The 12,526-nt window shown below is 38.1% G+C and overlaps 1 protein-coding gene across 5 annotated transcripts; it reads right to left on the bottom strand.

Moving 5' to 3' along the window:
• Positions 1-3,700: 3,700 nt before the first annotated feature.
• LOC143846613 (protein PEP-RELATED DEVELOPMENT ARRESTED 1, chloroplastic) lies at positions 3,701-10,708 on the bottom strand. Of its 5 annotated transcripts, XM_077355121.1 has the most exons (9): positions 10,061-10,489; positions 9,298-9,453; positions 7,614-7,682; positions 7,328-7,498; positions 6,327-6,470; positions 4,869-5,030; positions 4,523-4,588; positions 4,342-4,401; positions 3,701-4,171 (listed from the first exon to the last, which is right to left on the bottom strand). In XM_077355121.1, exons 1-9 carry the CDS (start codon positions 10,436-10,438, stop codon positions 4,127-4,129), a joined length of 1,251 nt encoding a protein of 416 aa, XP_077211236.1. In that variant the 5' UTR covers positions 10,439-10,489; the 3' UTR covers positions 3,701-4,126. The 5 variants fall into 5 exon arrangements, with proteins under 5 accessions (XP_077211236.1, XP_077211222.1, XP_077211230.1 ...); XM_077355107.1 differs by lacking the exons at positions 3,701-4,171; positions 4,342-4,401; positions 4,523-4,588; positions 4,869-5,030; positions 10,061-10,489 and adding exons at positions 5,063-5,750; positions 9,560-9,738; positions 9,852-10,039; XM_077355115.1 differs by lacking the exons at positions 3,701-4,171; positions 4,342-4,401; positions 4,523-4,588; positions 4,869-5,030 and adding exons at positions 5,065-5,750; positions 9,560-9,738 and having other exon boundaries at positions 10,061-10,279.
• Positions 10,709-12,526: the final 1,818 nt, after the last annotated feature.

Here is a 12,526-nt window from a genome sequence, read left to right as displayed (position 1 = left end):
TGATCATCTGTATAACCACTCAAGCATACACATTGAGAATTTGAGATAAACCTGTTTGAATGGGTCCAAGCTTAAAAGGGGATCTCCTAAAACAAAGACAGATTAAGCCGGCAAAGCTTATATTATCAAAGTCGTTTGGGTTGAAAAGTTAGGAACAGAAAAGGAAATAAAAGCGAGAAACTTTAAATAGAATACAAAATCATATGAGGGAAAAAAGAGGGTGGAGATGCAGTAAAAGGGGTGCGATTATCATTTTCCCAAATAAATAAATAAACAAATAAAACCAACAAAAACAAGAACAAATCCTACTGCAGAGCCTTAGAGAGGCTACAGCTTGTATCATACAGAAAGTGATCAAATTTGAGTTCTCAGCAATGTGTGTGTCTTGTAGGCTAATATCTAGTATAAATGAATAAGCAAATCCGTCAAATTAGGGGAAGCTTCACAAAGTGTTTCTTAGAGTTATTGTTGCTGATTTGTGTTGTTTATCTAGTGGATGATCTCTAGCTCCTCTCATTGCCTTTGGTTACATGATGAGAGGCTAATCCTGAGCCATTGATCAATATCTTGACTAGATAGGTATCAGAAATATTCATTAAAGATTTTTCTGTTTTTTAGGGAAATGATATCCCCACTACTATATTTTGATGAACCCACTCCTCACTCTATTAAACTCTTTTAAAAAGAACGGTGTGGCCCGCACCATAGGATGATCCAAACCGTCCATTAGATGGGCCACAGCCTAAATAGGTTGTGCCCCAAAAATCATTTCCATAGGTTGATCTTAACGCTCTGATCTATAGACGGATTGTATACTAGAGGGTTGATCCTAACCCTCTATAGATTGGAGGGTTAGGATCAACCTATGGAAATGATTTTTGAGGAACAACCTATTTAGGTTGTGGCCCATCTAATGGACGGTTTGGATCATCGTATGGTGTGGGTTATACCGTACTTTTTAATAAAGTGAGGAGTGCTTTCATCAAAATACAGTAGTGGTAATATCATTTCCCGTTTTTTATCAAGGTTTTGTTCAACGCATAGGATCATCATTTATCGGACCAAAGGCATTGAAGCATGACATGTAAATTGACTTGTGCAATTTACTAAAGAAAAGCTAAACCATGTGGTTCTTCGTATTATATTATACACCCTGCTTTTCATGTATTTCCGCCCTTCTTCCTATGAGTACTTGTATTTTCATCCTCTTCTATTTCTCATCGTGAAAATTAGGGGTGCTAATGGACTCAATTTGGATCGGATATTGTTACGAACCGACGGGTTGATCTTTTTAGAGGGAAGATCAGCCTCTTGATCCACTTCGAGGGAATGATCAATCCTCCTTTGTGTACAAAGACACTTTCTGTAACAGGTTTCTTCATTCTTCAAAAAGTCTGCTTACATGAAATTTATTGAAAATCTCTAATCTAACTAACCCTTATCAATAGCACTCCTACTTATCCAAAACAACTAGAAAAGAAATTCCAAAAGCAACAAAATCTAAACAAACTTATTTCTTCCACGTGGGCACGTAACAGATATACCCATGTCTGGGTCATGATTTGTTTAGATTCCTAATCAGATCCGATCTTTATCACCGCAAACAGATGATAATTTTCAGTTGGAATTGGGGGCACGTACATTCCCCTATAGAGTCAAACAGCTACTCTCCCTCTAGTCGGTAGCATTAGTTTCTTCAATTTTTTAAAAATAGGTGTAAAATTTGTTAATGGCTAGGACTAAGACAAAGTACATGGAGTGCAACTTTAGTAATGTAAGGAGGCGGGACGAGGATGTAGTAAATATGATTGGACAAGAGGTACCTAAGAGGGATATCTTTCGCTATCTTGGTTCAATTCTACATAAAGAAGGAGAGATTGAAGACCATAGAATAAGAGCAGGTTGGTTGAAGTGGAAGCTTGTCTCAGAGTTTTGTGCGACTGTAAAATCTCGACCAAGTTGAAGGGAAAGTTTTATAAGACAGCTGTAAGGCCAGCCATGCTGTACGGCTCAGAATGTTGGGCCATCAAGAAGCAGCATGCATATAAGATGAGTGTAGCGGAGATGCGAATGCTTAGATGGATGTGCGGCCACACAAGGTTAGATAAAATTAAAAATGAAGATATTCATAAAAAGGTGGGTTAGATAGAATTAAAAATGAAGACATTCGTAAAAAGGTGGGGATGACACCAATTCAGGAGACGATGAGAGAGCACTGCTTAAAATGGTTTGGACATTTACAACGTAGGCCCTTGGACTTGTGTTGATGGAGTAAAAAGAGGTAGGAGCTGACCGAAAACAATTTAGGTAGAAACAGTGAGAAAATACTTGATAGCTAGGAACATAACAGAGAAAATGACCTTGGATAGGATAGAACGGACCACATAGAAGAACCCAACTAGAGCCAGGATTAGCGCCAGGTAGATTCCTTTAACCTTCTTCATGAAATTTTTCTAAAGGATTCATTTAGATTACCCCAACCTAGTTTGGGACAAAGGCTTTGTTGAGTTGAGTTGAGGGTGTAAAATTTGTTTTTTATTATTTTTATTTTTTATGAAATGGTAGAAGTTGTATTAATAAAGGAACCAAGACGGCCCTCAATATTTACAAGAGAAAGAAAAAATAGAAATACAAAAGAAGCTGATGGCGGAAGAAAGTCTAACCACTCCAAACCCAATCTACTCACTCCGGATCTCGCTAGGGTGTAAAATTTGTTAATGAAGTTTGGCAAACCAACCCTGGTTATCTTGGAGCTAAAAGACTATATTAATCAACAGGATCGAGGAAGGTCGTCTTCTTCTTTTTTAGAAAAATACAAGGGTGCAATGCGAGAACTTCCTAAGAGGTAACCCATCATTGTATTTCTCTTGCCCAAGCATGCTCATGATCACACCCTCGTATTGAGGAGGGTTCTCTACTGTATGTTTTAGGAAGGAGCTCTAGACATACATATTTTGGAATAGAGGTGGCCAACCGGTTCGGTTCTCGGTTCCCGGTTCCATGAACCGTAAGAACCGAACCGAACCGAACCGAACCGAACCGGACCGAACATAATCGGTTCGGTCCGGTCCGGTCCGGTTCTAATGGCTAATTACTAATTACTAATTATAATTTATAAAAACTTTTAATTAAAGTTATAATATAAGTTACTTTCTTATTATAAGAATAGTATTAACTATTACTTATTAATATTATAAGTAATTTATATTAATAAATATATGTATAATAGAAATATAAAAAATATTATATATATATATATTCAAAAGTTCGGTTCTAGAACCGAACCAAGAACATTAGACCCTAAACCGAACCAAATAAGTTCGGTTCTTCATCAGTGGAACCGAACCGGACCCAAAGTATTTTTAAACAGTTTGGTTCCAGTTCGGTTCTTCGGGTCTGGTTTGGTTCTGGCCACCCCTATTTTGGAACATTTTAGGTATATAATAGTAAAACTCGTGTGAGAGAAAACCCCGTTTTTCTTTATCCCTTTCCAGAATGATTTGGGAACGCATTTTAGGCATGAGACCCATGCCAGTTTGGCCGTGCAGAAAAGTAAGGCAAATCGAATAAAGACAAACTTTCCAACACCAACTCACTAGAAGTCTAGAAGTGTTTAATAAAATGAGTGACATTATGAGAAAGAGGGCGTGCTGATATCAAGATTACGTTGTGAATGTTATTTCCAGATTCGCTTTAGACATGTCAAACCATATCAGCTTGTTTTATTGATTTACTTTTGCATTTTTACATATATGACAAACTGAAATGCGGGACATGCCTAATTTCTTAGGATTACATGCAAGTTTTTTTTTTTTTTTTTGAAAACTAAAATATAAAGGATTACATGCAAGTTTCAGTAGGTACAGCTACAGATCCTATCCATTGCCAACATAAGAATGCTGACTGAAGTAACAGGAAATTCTCTTTTGCTTTCTATAAATACCATATAATATAAACAGAGCCTGTAATATGTTTGTTAAGTGAAGAGCTGATCGTCATGATCTCACAAAACTCAGGGCACATGAACCTCTTCTAACAAGGAAAACAATTGATGTTCACACCCCGCGGCTGAGCAAGAAAATGGTTTTACTGGGCCAGTTCAAGATGATTGAGTCTTCTGGGAAAACTAGAAAGCTATTTCTTGAAGAATTTGAAGGGTCTTTTGATGAACCTGAAAGGTAGAAAATGTCACCAATAAATTCATCAAAATAAGCAACTTGATAAATTTCTCAAGTAGAAATGTAGTTGCCCATTCAAAAGACCCTTCAAGGTAGAAAATGGCACCAATTTATTTATCAAAAGAAGCAAATTGATAAATTTCTCGGGTAGAATTGTATTTACCCATTCTAAGTGTTGAGCTGTAATGCCAGATACATTTCCAGCGTAGATGCCACCCAATACCTAAGAAGCACAGAAAATAAAAATATATGTTAGACAAGAAAGGAATGACAACTAAATAGGGTGTTCTAGTCATTCATTTTCTTTCTAAACTTCTGGAAATATATATATCGACAGAAATTACCTTGGAAACAGTCTCAAGGAACATGCCTGGCCGGACAGGACGTGGTTTACGGCCTGTGACACTCGCCTGGTAAACCCAACAATAATCAGTATACCACAATCTCTTGGCTTGTGCATGCATCTTTTTCAAACTAAAAATAAATCATTATGTATAAACCGAACAATTTCAGTCCCAGGCTGAAGGTTATCCTCCACTTTTGCAATGGTGGTTGCTGGACATGAAATGGGCACCTCCTTTGTTTGTCAGAGGTCCTACTCAATCCCAAAAATGGGAGTAAGTGGAGGACTGAAGCAGGACTCAATGATAAAATCATGGCATTTATAGTATCAAGAATAACAGAACTAACTCTGCCTGCAATTCCATTTGATGTTCGTTGATTGCCTGTGGTATCTTCCGCATCCTTGCCTAACTTGTCTGCCCCTTCATCTTTCCCTTGCATTACATTACATATCATCTCTTGAACAGTTTTTCCAGGTCTCAAAGCAACTAGCTTGGTTAAGAAGTTCACCTGCACTTAGATGAGATGGTTTCAACTCCCGGAAAATAATAATAAAGATAAAAAGGCAATGCAAACACAACCCAATCCATTCTCTGACCGTCAGTTTTCAAGTTGCAGCTATTACTTCCCAAAATGAATAGATTCATGCTTAGCTTCGATGGGTCCAGTATTGGAAACCCGGGTCCAGCAGGCAGGGGTAGTCTCCTTCGAGACATCCAAGGCGTTACCAATTGGGCCTTTTCTGGTCCAATTGGGATTAAAGACACTAATGAGGCGGAAGTGCTTGCTTTTTACACGGAATACAATTGGTAGATTACAAAGCCTTTCACAGTTGAAATCTTCTTTCTTAGTAAAAGAAAGTCCGCGGATTTCCCAAAGCAGTCGTTCTAGTTTTTTAGGGTCGGGATTAGTGGAAGGGGACTTGCTTAATGTTATCAGGCGGCTTAGCAGAGGCGACCCCTCCCGTGGAGATTCGCTTACGCTTTCAAAGAATTTTTTGCTTTTCGATTCATTACTTTCAAAGAAATTTTGGATACCATTGATGAGCACAACGTCAGTTTTCAGCATGTGAGGAGACCGGCAAACTGCGAGGCTGATTGCCATGCACGGGAGGCTGTTTCTAGGTCCTTGATAGAGTTTTTTTTTTCCTTTATCATCTCTCCTCTTGAGGATGTATTTTTTCTCTTTTTCATTTTTGGCCTGTTTGACCATCTGGTCCCCCGGCCTTGCCTGTAAATAAAATTTGTTGCTGCTAAAAAAACGAGTAGTTTCATGGAGAAAGTCCAATTGTTTTTCCAAATTGTATACTTTTTATGATAACTAAGGATGATAGATATAAATAGTTTGACCATTAACAAAATAGATATAAATAGTTTGATTGCATGTCCAAAGCACCGGATGAAATCAATTTAATCAGGATACGATTTCAAGAGTATTTGGCTTGAGACATGTGGAGGGCGACTGCATAGATAAACTAAATCAAGCACTGAAAACTAAGAAAATGAAATATTAAAAAAATAAAATTCTCTAAATAAGAAAGGTGAAGTTGAAAATTTCAGAATTCTAAGAAAACTCAAAAGAGGCAGACATCAAGTAACCAGAACGGAAATTGGGATTTTGTGATCATTATTATTAATGATCTTGTTTGGAAGTCCCAGCATACTCATGAAAATCATTATTTCTGTACACATTTTCAACTCCTAACCATCTGAAAGCTACCTGGTTTACTCATGTATGCCGGAAATAAAAATTAACCGAGATGTTATATTCTGTTCAGAAGAATTAGAAACTCAAATGTACACAGACCTCTGCTTCAGGGAGGGTACTCAGACCACGATCATTTCTTTCATCCAATATTCCACCACCCATCATATTTCGGGCTTCCTCTCTGATTAAAACAAGCCTTGCAAGTAGCTTTCGATCTGGAACAGTAGGTCTGGCTTCCATTGTCTGCAAGACATAGATGCGTCACAAGCCATAAGCACAGGTCCCAAAAATCAAGCAAGGCCATTTTATATATTGTGCATATTCAGATTTCAAGTCGTCAAACAAAGATCCATAATCAACTTTCAATGGTAAGAATGACTACTTTTCAGAGGTGGTGAGTGCTTTTGGCTCTGTTAACAAAAAATATTCCATGAAAAATACAAATTCCAGGGCCTAGTAGATTTTCAGTTTTACTTTAAAAACAAGGAAAAATTTTTATTTTGAAAAACTTTTCCATGGAAAATGAGTTTACCAAACATTGGAAAAATAATTTTCCATGGAAAACAATTCCCCCAAAAAAATTCCCTACATCCAAACAGCCCCTTAGGAAATTAAAATTAGGAATGTTGCTTTCCTTCATTCGGAATTTGAAAAGTTACATCCTTAATTTGTAAGAAAGAATTCAGCAGGGCTTAATGATGCCACAGAATCATGTATTAGAGAATAAGGAAATATAGAACATTAAACATAGAGGGATGCTAGGAAAACGGGATCCCATGCTGAAAAAAGCAGGGGATCCTCTATTGTGCCACGTGCGCATAAGACAAAATAAAGAGATTGCATATCCCCACAAAATAAAAAAACATGTGAAAGTGTCCAAATCGTTCGGCCATTTTCACCCCTTCTTTACTTTCAATACGGGATCCCATTGTAGAAGTGTTTTCCTTAACTTCATATTATCACTGCCTAAAATTTATGATGGCACATACTCTGCTTTCATGTGTAAGATGAAAAGGTAAAGTTCCGCATGCTGTCATCTCAAATTCAAATGAAAATTGAAAGCATTATAATAGCTGTCCTGCCAAATATTGATTGTTTACCTCAAGTAAATCATCTGCCTGGTTAGCAATATCATTTAGATTTGCCCCTGGTAGGTGAACCTTTGTACCTTTCTCACTGGCAAATGCGCCGCCACCTGCAGCCACTCGGCGCAGTAGTTCATGTCTGCTCTCTTTCTGAGGAGTTCGGCAAAGCAGGCCAATGACTTGAACCTATTGCACAAACCAGAATGAAACTACTTTAGTTTAGTATACAGTCATGGTTGGAACTTCTTTCTGCCCGGAGTCATTGTCAGCTGCTAAACATGCTTAAAGAACACAAACTCACATGTGGGGGGCATTTCTTGGTAAGATGGGATAGAACAGTCTCCTTGACAACCTCCAAGAGTGACTTGCGCTGTCAAAAAAAAAATGAATGAAAAGTGAAAACAGAACAGTAACATGTAAACATTGAAAGAAACCATTGTCTAGCCAACCTTGTGTTCAGATCCTTGTTTTGCTTCATGTTTTCAGGATATCAACATCTATAGATGTGGGCCACTTGGTGGTGGAAGGTGATTCGCACAACATGATCAGATGGACATCTAGAGGCTACAACTATCCTTGGAGGTTACCGGAACATATCTAGGAAGCTGTAGATATTTTCTCTTCCATGATATATTGGGGGAGGCAAATGAAAAAAAAATTAGGGAGGCAAATGAGGTTATTGATGTTTTGGCTGAGGAGGATGCATGTTGATAGTTCATATTAGTTGAGATTTGGTTACAGTTGTTATCTGCTCAGTCCTTTAATGTTGTTTGTTTTGTTTTGTTTGTTTGTTGACCATCCCAGTCACCTTATTTATATGTTTTTGGCTCTTCGAATAAGTTTTTGCAGTTCTGCCACCAAAAAAAGAAGAAAAGAGCAATACAAGCCTACTATTTCGTTGAATCAAAGTTTCAACGAAGGTATGTCAAGTGCGTATTCAAAGCAGAGCACCCACACTGTCATTGTGAACCCAAGTGCAATACAAGCCTACTATTTCAGTTAATACCAAATATCTCCTTAACTGAGACGAATACATTCATCAAAACCCCTGATGAGGGGGTGATTTATCTCTCACTGGTTTTCTGTTTTCATGGGTTTTCACGCTTTCTCTCACAAAATCCTGTCAACAAAAGACAGAAAAACATACTAAGAAGGAGAGACGCATAGTGTTGGCACATTACAGCTCTGAAGTAGACAATCAAGCTTGAAAATGAGCATCGATTTGGGAACGAGAAGACAAGAACCGTGATACAAGATCATCATTATCCATTTCGCCAATCTGGATAATGTAATCAAGAGCAAACATAAATCCAGACTCCATCTCATTAACTCTCTTCCCAATATCAACCTCTATAGATGTGTGATACTTGGTGGTGGAAGGTCATTCGCACAACATGATCAGATGGACATGTAGAGGCTACAACTATCCTTGGAGGTTACCGGAGCATATCTAGGAAGCTGTATATATTTGCTTTGGACTTCAAAAGATGTAGATGTTTGCTCTTTCACTGATATTTCTTTCCATGATACATTGAGGGAGGCAAATGAGGTTACTGATGTTTTGGCGGAGGATGATGCGTTTTGATATTGTATGGTAGTGGGGAATTGGTTACCCTTGTTGTCTGCTTGGTTCTTTAATGTTGTTTATTTTGTGTTTGTTTGTTGACGATCTCAGTTACCTTGTTTGTATGATTTTGGCTCTTTGTTTGCAATTCTGCCACCCAAAAAAGAAGAGAAGAACAATAAAAACCTACTATTTCATCGAATCAAAGTTTAAGGACAAGTGCGTATTTCAGGTGATACCAAAGGGGGTGATTTATCTGTCACTTGTTCTCTGTTTTCAAGGTTTTCCGCACTTTCTCTCACACAGTCTTGTCAACAAAACATGGAAAAAGACATAGTGTTGGCACAGGACAGCTCTGAGGAGAGAATCATGGTTGAAAATGAATCTTAATTTGGGAACGAGAAGACAAGCAGAATGATACCTGATCATCATTATCCTTTTCAGCAAGCTGGATCATGTAATCAAGAGCTAGCATAAACCCAGACTCCATCTCATCAACTCTCTTCCCAATGACACCTTGGGCAACTAATTCTACTGCCGCTGCCTCCGACGTATCATCCATGTTCATATCCTCCAACTGCACGATCCTTGTCATCAGCGTATAGAAATTCATAACCAAGTGTTGTGCATATAAGTCAATGAAAAAGCATATTTGATGAATCAAACGACTCAAAAGGGCGCACATATTGGGTCCTCAAATAACGCCAAGAAAACTTGAAAGGGATGGAGAATTCCATGTGATGGACTGCCAATAAATTAATGAAAGGGTCTTCTTTGAGGAAATGCCAAGGGAGAGAAAACAGAGAGAGAGAGAGCGTAAGAGTTGACAGTTGAGCATTTCCTTGATCGCACATATTGGGTCCTGAGAGAAGGACAAGAAAATTAGGAAATGATGGAGAATTCTGTGACGAATTTCCAATAAATGAATGTATGGGTGATATTTGAGGAAATGCTTGAGAGGAAGAAAAAATCTACCAGTCTGAGCATCTCCTTGAGCACACATAATGGGTCCAGAGAAAGTCAAGAAAACTTGGAAAGGATGGAAAAGAGTGTGTTTGAGCATGTCCTTGAGCAAACATAAAGAGATAGAGAAAACTATGTGATAGACTTGCAATAAATGTATGCACGGGTTTTGTTTGAGGAAATGCCTGAGAGAAGGAAAAAGGAGAACTTAGCTTAGTTACCAGTTTGAGCATCTCCTTGAGGACAGAAGTGACCTGTTCGCCACCATTGAGAAGAGCTTCGTACTTGGAAGAGTCCCATTTGTCCTGCCCTTGTTCGTCTGCTAGCCTGTCTTCATAGCCGAGGCTAGTTTTAAGAGCGAAATCGTCGTCAGGAAAGGCACCCCCTACTTGATAGGTGGTGCAGAAAGTAGAGGTGTGGGTTTTGGAGAAGTTTTGTAAATTGGAAGCGTGAAATTGAGAAGAGAGAACGAGGGGTTTTATGAAGACGGGAGGAAAGGAGGAGAGTGAGAAAAAATGAGTACAAGGGATGATTTTGTAAGTTAATGGCGAAGAAGCAGGCCAGCATGGAGAGACTGAGAAATGAAGCGTCCCGGGCATGTTTCTATTCTAATTTCTAAGCGCAAGTAGGGATCCGGCTTTGTTAAAAAGGTAGTGAGAAAATGAGCAAAAAAAAAAAATTAGAACGAACCTGGGGCGAGTAATCAAGTACGTCTGTGAACTGGATCTTCACCGTCCATCAAGCGGACTCCACTAAGAAGTGGTTATCATAATGAAGAGATCTAAATTTAATCAAAAGAGGAGCTACCGACTTTAAAACAAAAGAATATATCACCACTTGAAACCGATCATAATGATTAAGAATCAACTAAGATCAGATGTCGTGAGAGTGAACAATATTATACAACTTCATAAGAAGCTTTCCACGACTTTTTTTATTTATTTTTATAATGATTAAGCTGGGTCAGGAAAGACCCCCACCAGATATATTAAAAGAAAAGGAGAAATAAAGAGAACGGGCCACCAAGGACCTAGCTTAGCATGCTGCTACAAGCCACCAAGGGCTAATGAAAAACAACAATATGCAAGCTACAGGAGATCACCAATCCTAAACAGAGAAATACATAAAAGAGGATTGTGCAGACAGCAAATTCACTGAGGCTTTCTTAAGTAAATCATCCGTCTCTTGTCACTTTCCAGTAATCTTATTTAAGTGGCTTCAGCTGCTATCATGCAGTGCGGTGTATACCATATATCATGACAGTCGTAGTGAATTATGTCGTCATTCCACTTGGGTCGGTTCATACCCGACCTGAACATACCCTGGGCCAGGTTCAAAGATCATGAGTCTTGGGTTGTTTGGCTTTCGAGTTGAAAACTTGTTGCAATCTTGGCTCAAGTTGGGCTTAAAGAAAAAAAATTCGAAACTCAAAAACCCAACTCGACTCTTATAGGCGGTGGACTCTGAATTACTTAATTATCTAATGAATAACATGACAACTTATTTTCCAATATATTGATATAATTGCTTTCATTCATGTTTGTGATATGAAAAAAATTGTTTTCTTGTTAATCACTATCCTAAGCTAAATTTGCAACTTAAATTTAGATATTTTTGGTGTGAAAATTTGTCGTTTTCAATAATCTTTGAAATTAATCACTATCCCAAGCTAAACATTAAAAACCCGACCCGAAAAACTATATTGGGTGGGGTTGGATTCATGAATCTCGAGTTTTCCCATAAAAAACTCAACCTGGCCTAAGTTGCAAATTTAGTTACGGGCACGGCATATGTCACTTGCAAAATTTTATTCCTTAAGTGAAAAGGATAGCTGCTAGTGGGATATGGCACCACCAGATAATATGTGACATGCGGCACACGCATGGAGGATTTTAATGACATGTGTGGTGCAAAGTGATGGGGCCAAAAATTTATGATATTATGATTGATATTGTCAAAAGGAAAATTATTTTTTTGAGATTCCTAGTAGAATATCACTACTTGATTGAGATATTATGATCACATAATATTAGTCTATCAAGTATTATTCTCGAGCATTATGCTTTAATTAATTTTTTAATTTTAATTATTTATTTATTCAATGAAAACTGCCAAAAAAAAAGGGTAATGCCCCCCCTCCCCCCCCAAAAAAAAAATACCACGTGTTAAATGATATTTTGGGACATGATAAATGCGCCCCTTCTCATTGCTTGGGACACCCAGCTGCATTGTACGTGGCAATCAGGTCACTTCATTCCGTCAAATGTGAAGTATATCAGCCACTTTGCAGTCATAGAGACACTCTAGCTGGGTGTCCCTAGTAATGAAAAGGGACTCATTTATCACTTCCCCATATTTCTTGACGAGAATTTATATGAATTTATAAATTTTCACAACTACAGATCGGAGGGTCAGGATCATCCTGTGGAAATGATTTTTGGGCACAACCTATTTACGTTGTGCCCGAACAGATGAACGGTTTGGATCATAAAAAAAAGTGGGCCGTACCTACTTTGTTTTAGACTTCACCTGTTTTCACCCCCACCCATCGTATAAATTCTCTTTTTTGATAACTCAATTTGACTTACATGCTTGCCATCACCTACCTAGAAGATTTTCATGACTACCCTTTATTTGTTTCTCAGAGTGTAACTCGTGAAATCTGTACTGTTGGATGAAATTTTGGT

The sequence above is a fragment of the Tasmannia lanceolata genome, unplaced genomic scaffold (genome assembly GCF_043159265.1).
Source record: "Tasmannia lanceolata isolate RefF3 unplaced genomic scaffold, GAP_Taslan_0.1 ptg000003l, whole genome shotgun sequence".
Classification (NCBI taxonomy): domain Eukaryota; kingdom Viridiplantae; phylum Streptophyta; class Magnoliopsida; order Canellales; family Winteraceae; genus Tasmannia; species Tasmannia lanceolata.
This window is presented reverse-complemented; position numbering and strand designations above follow the sequence as displayed.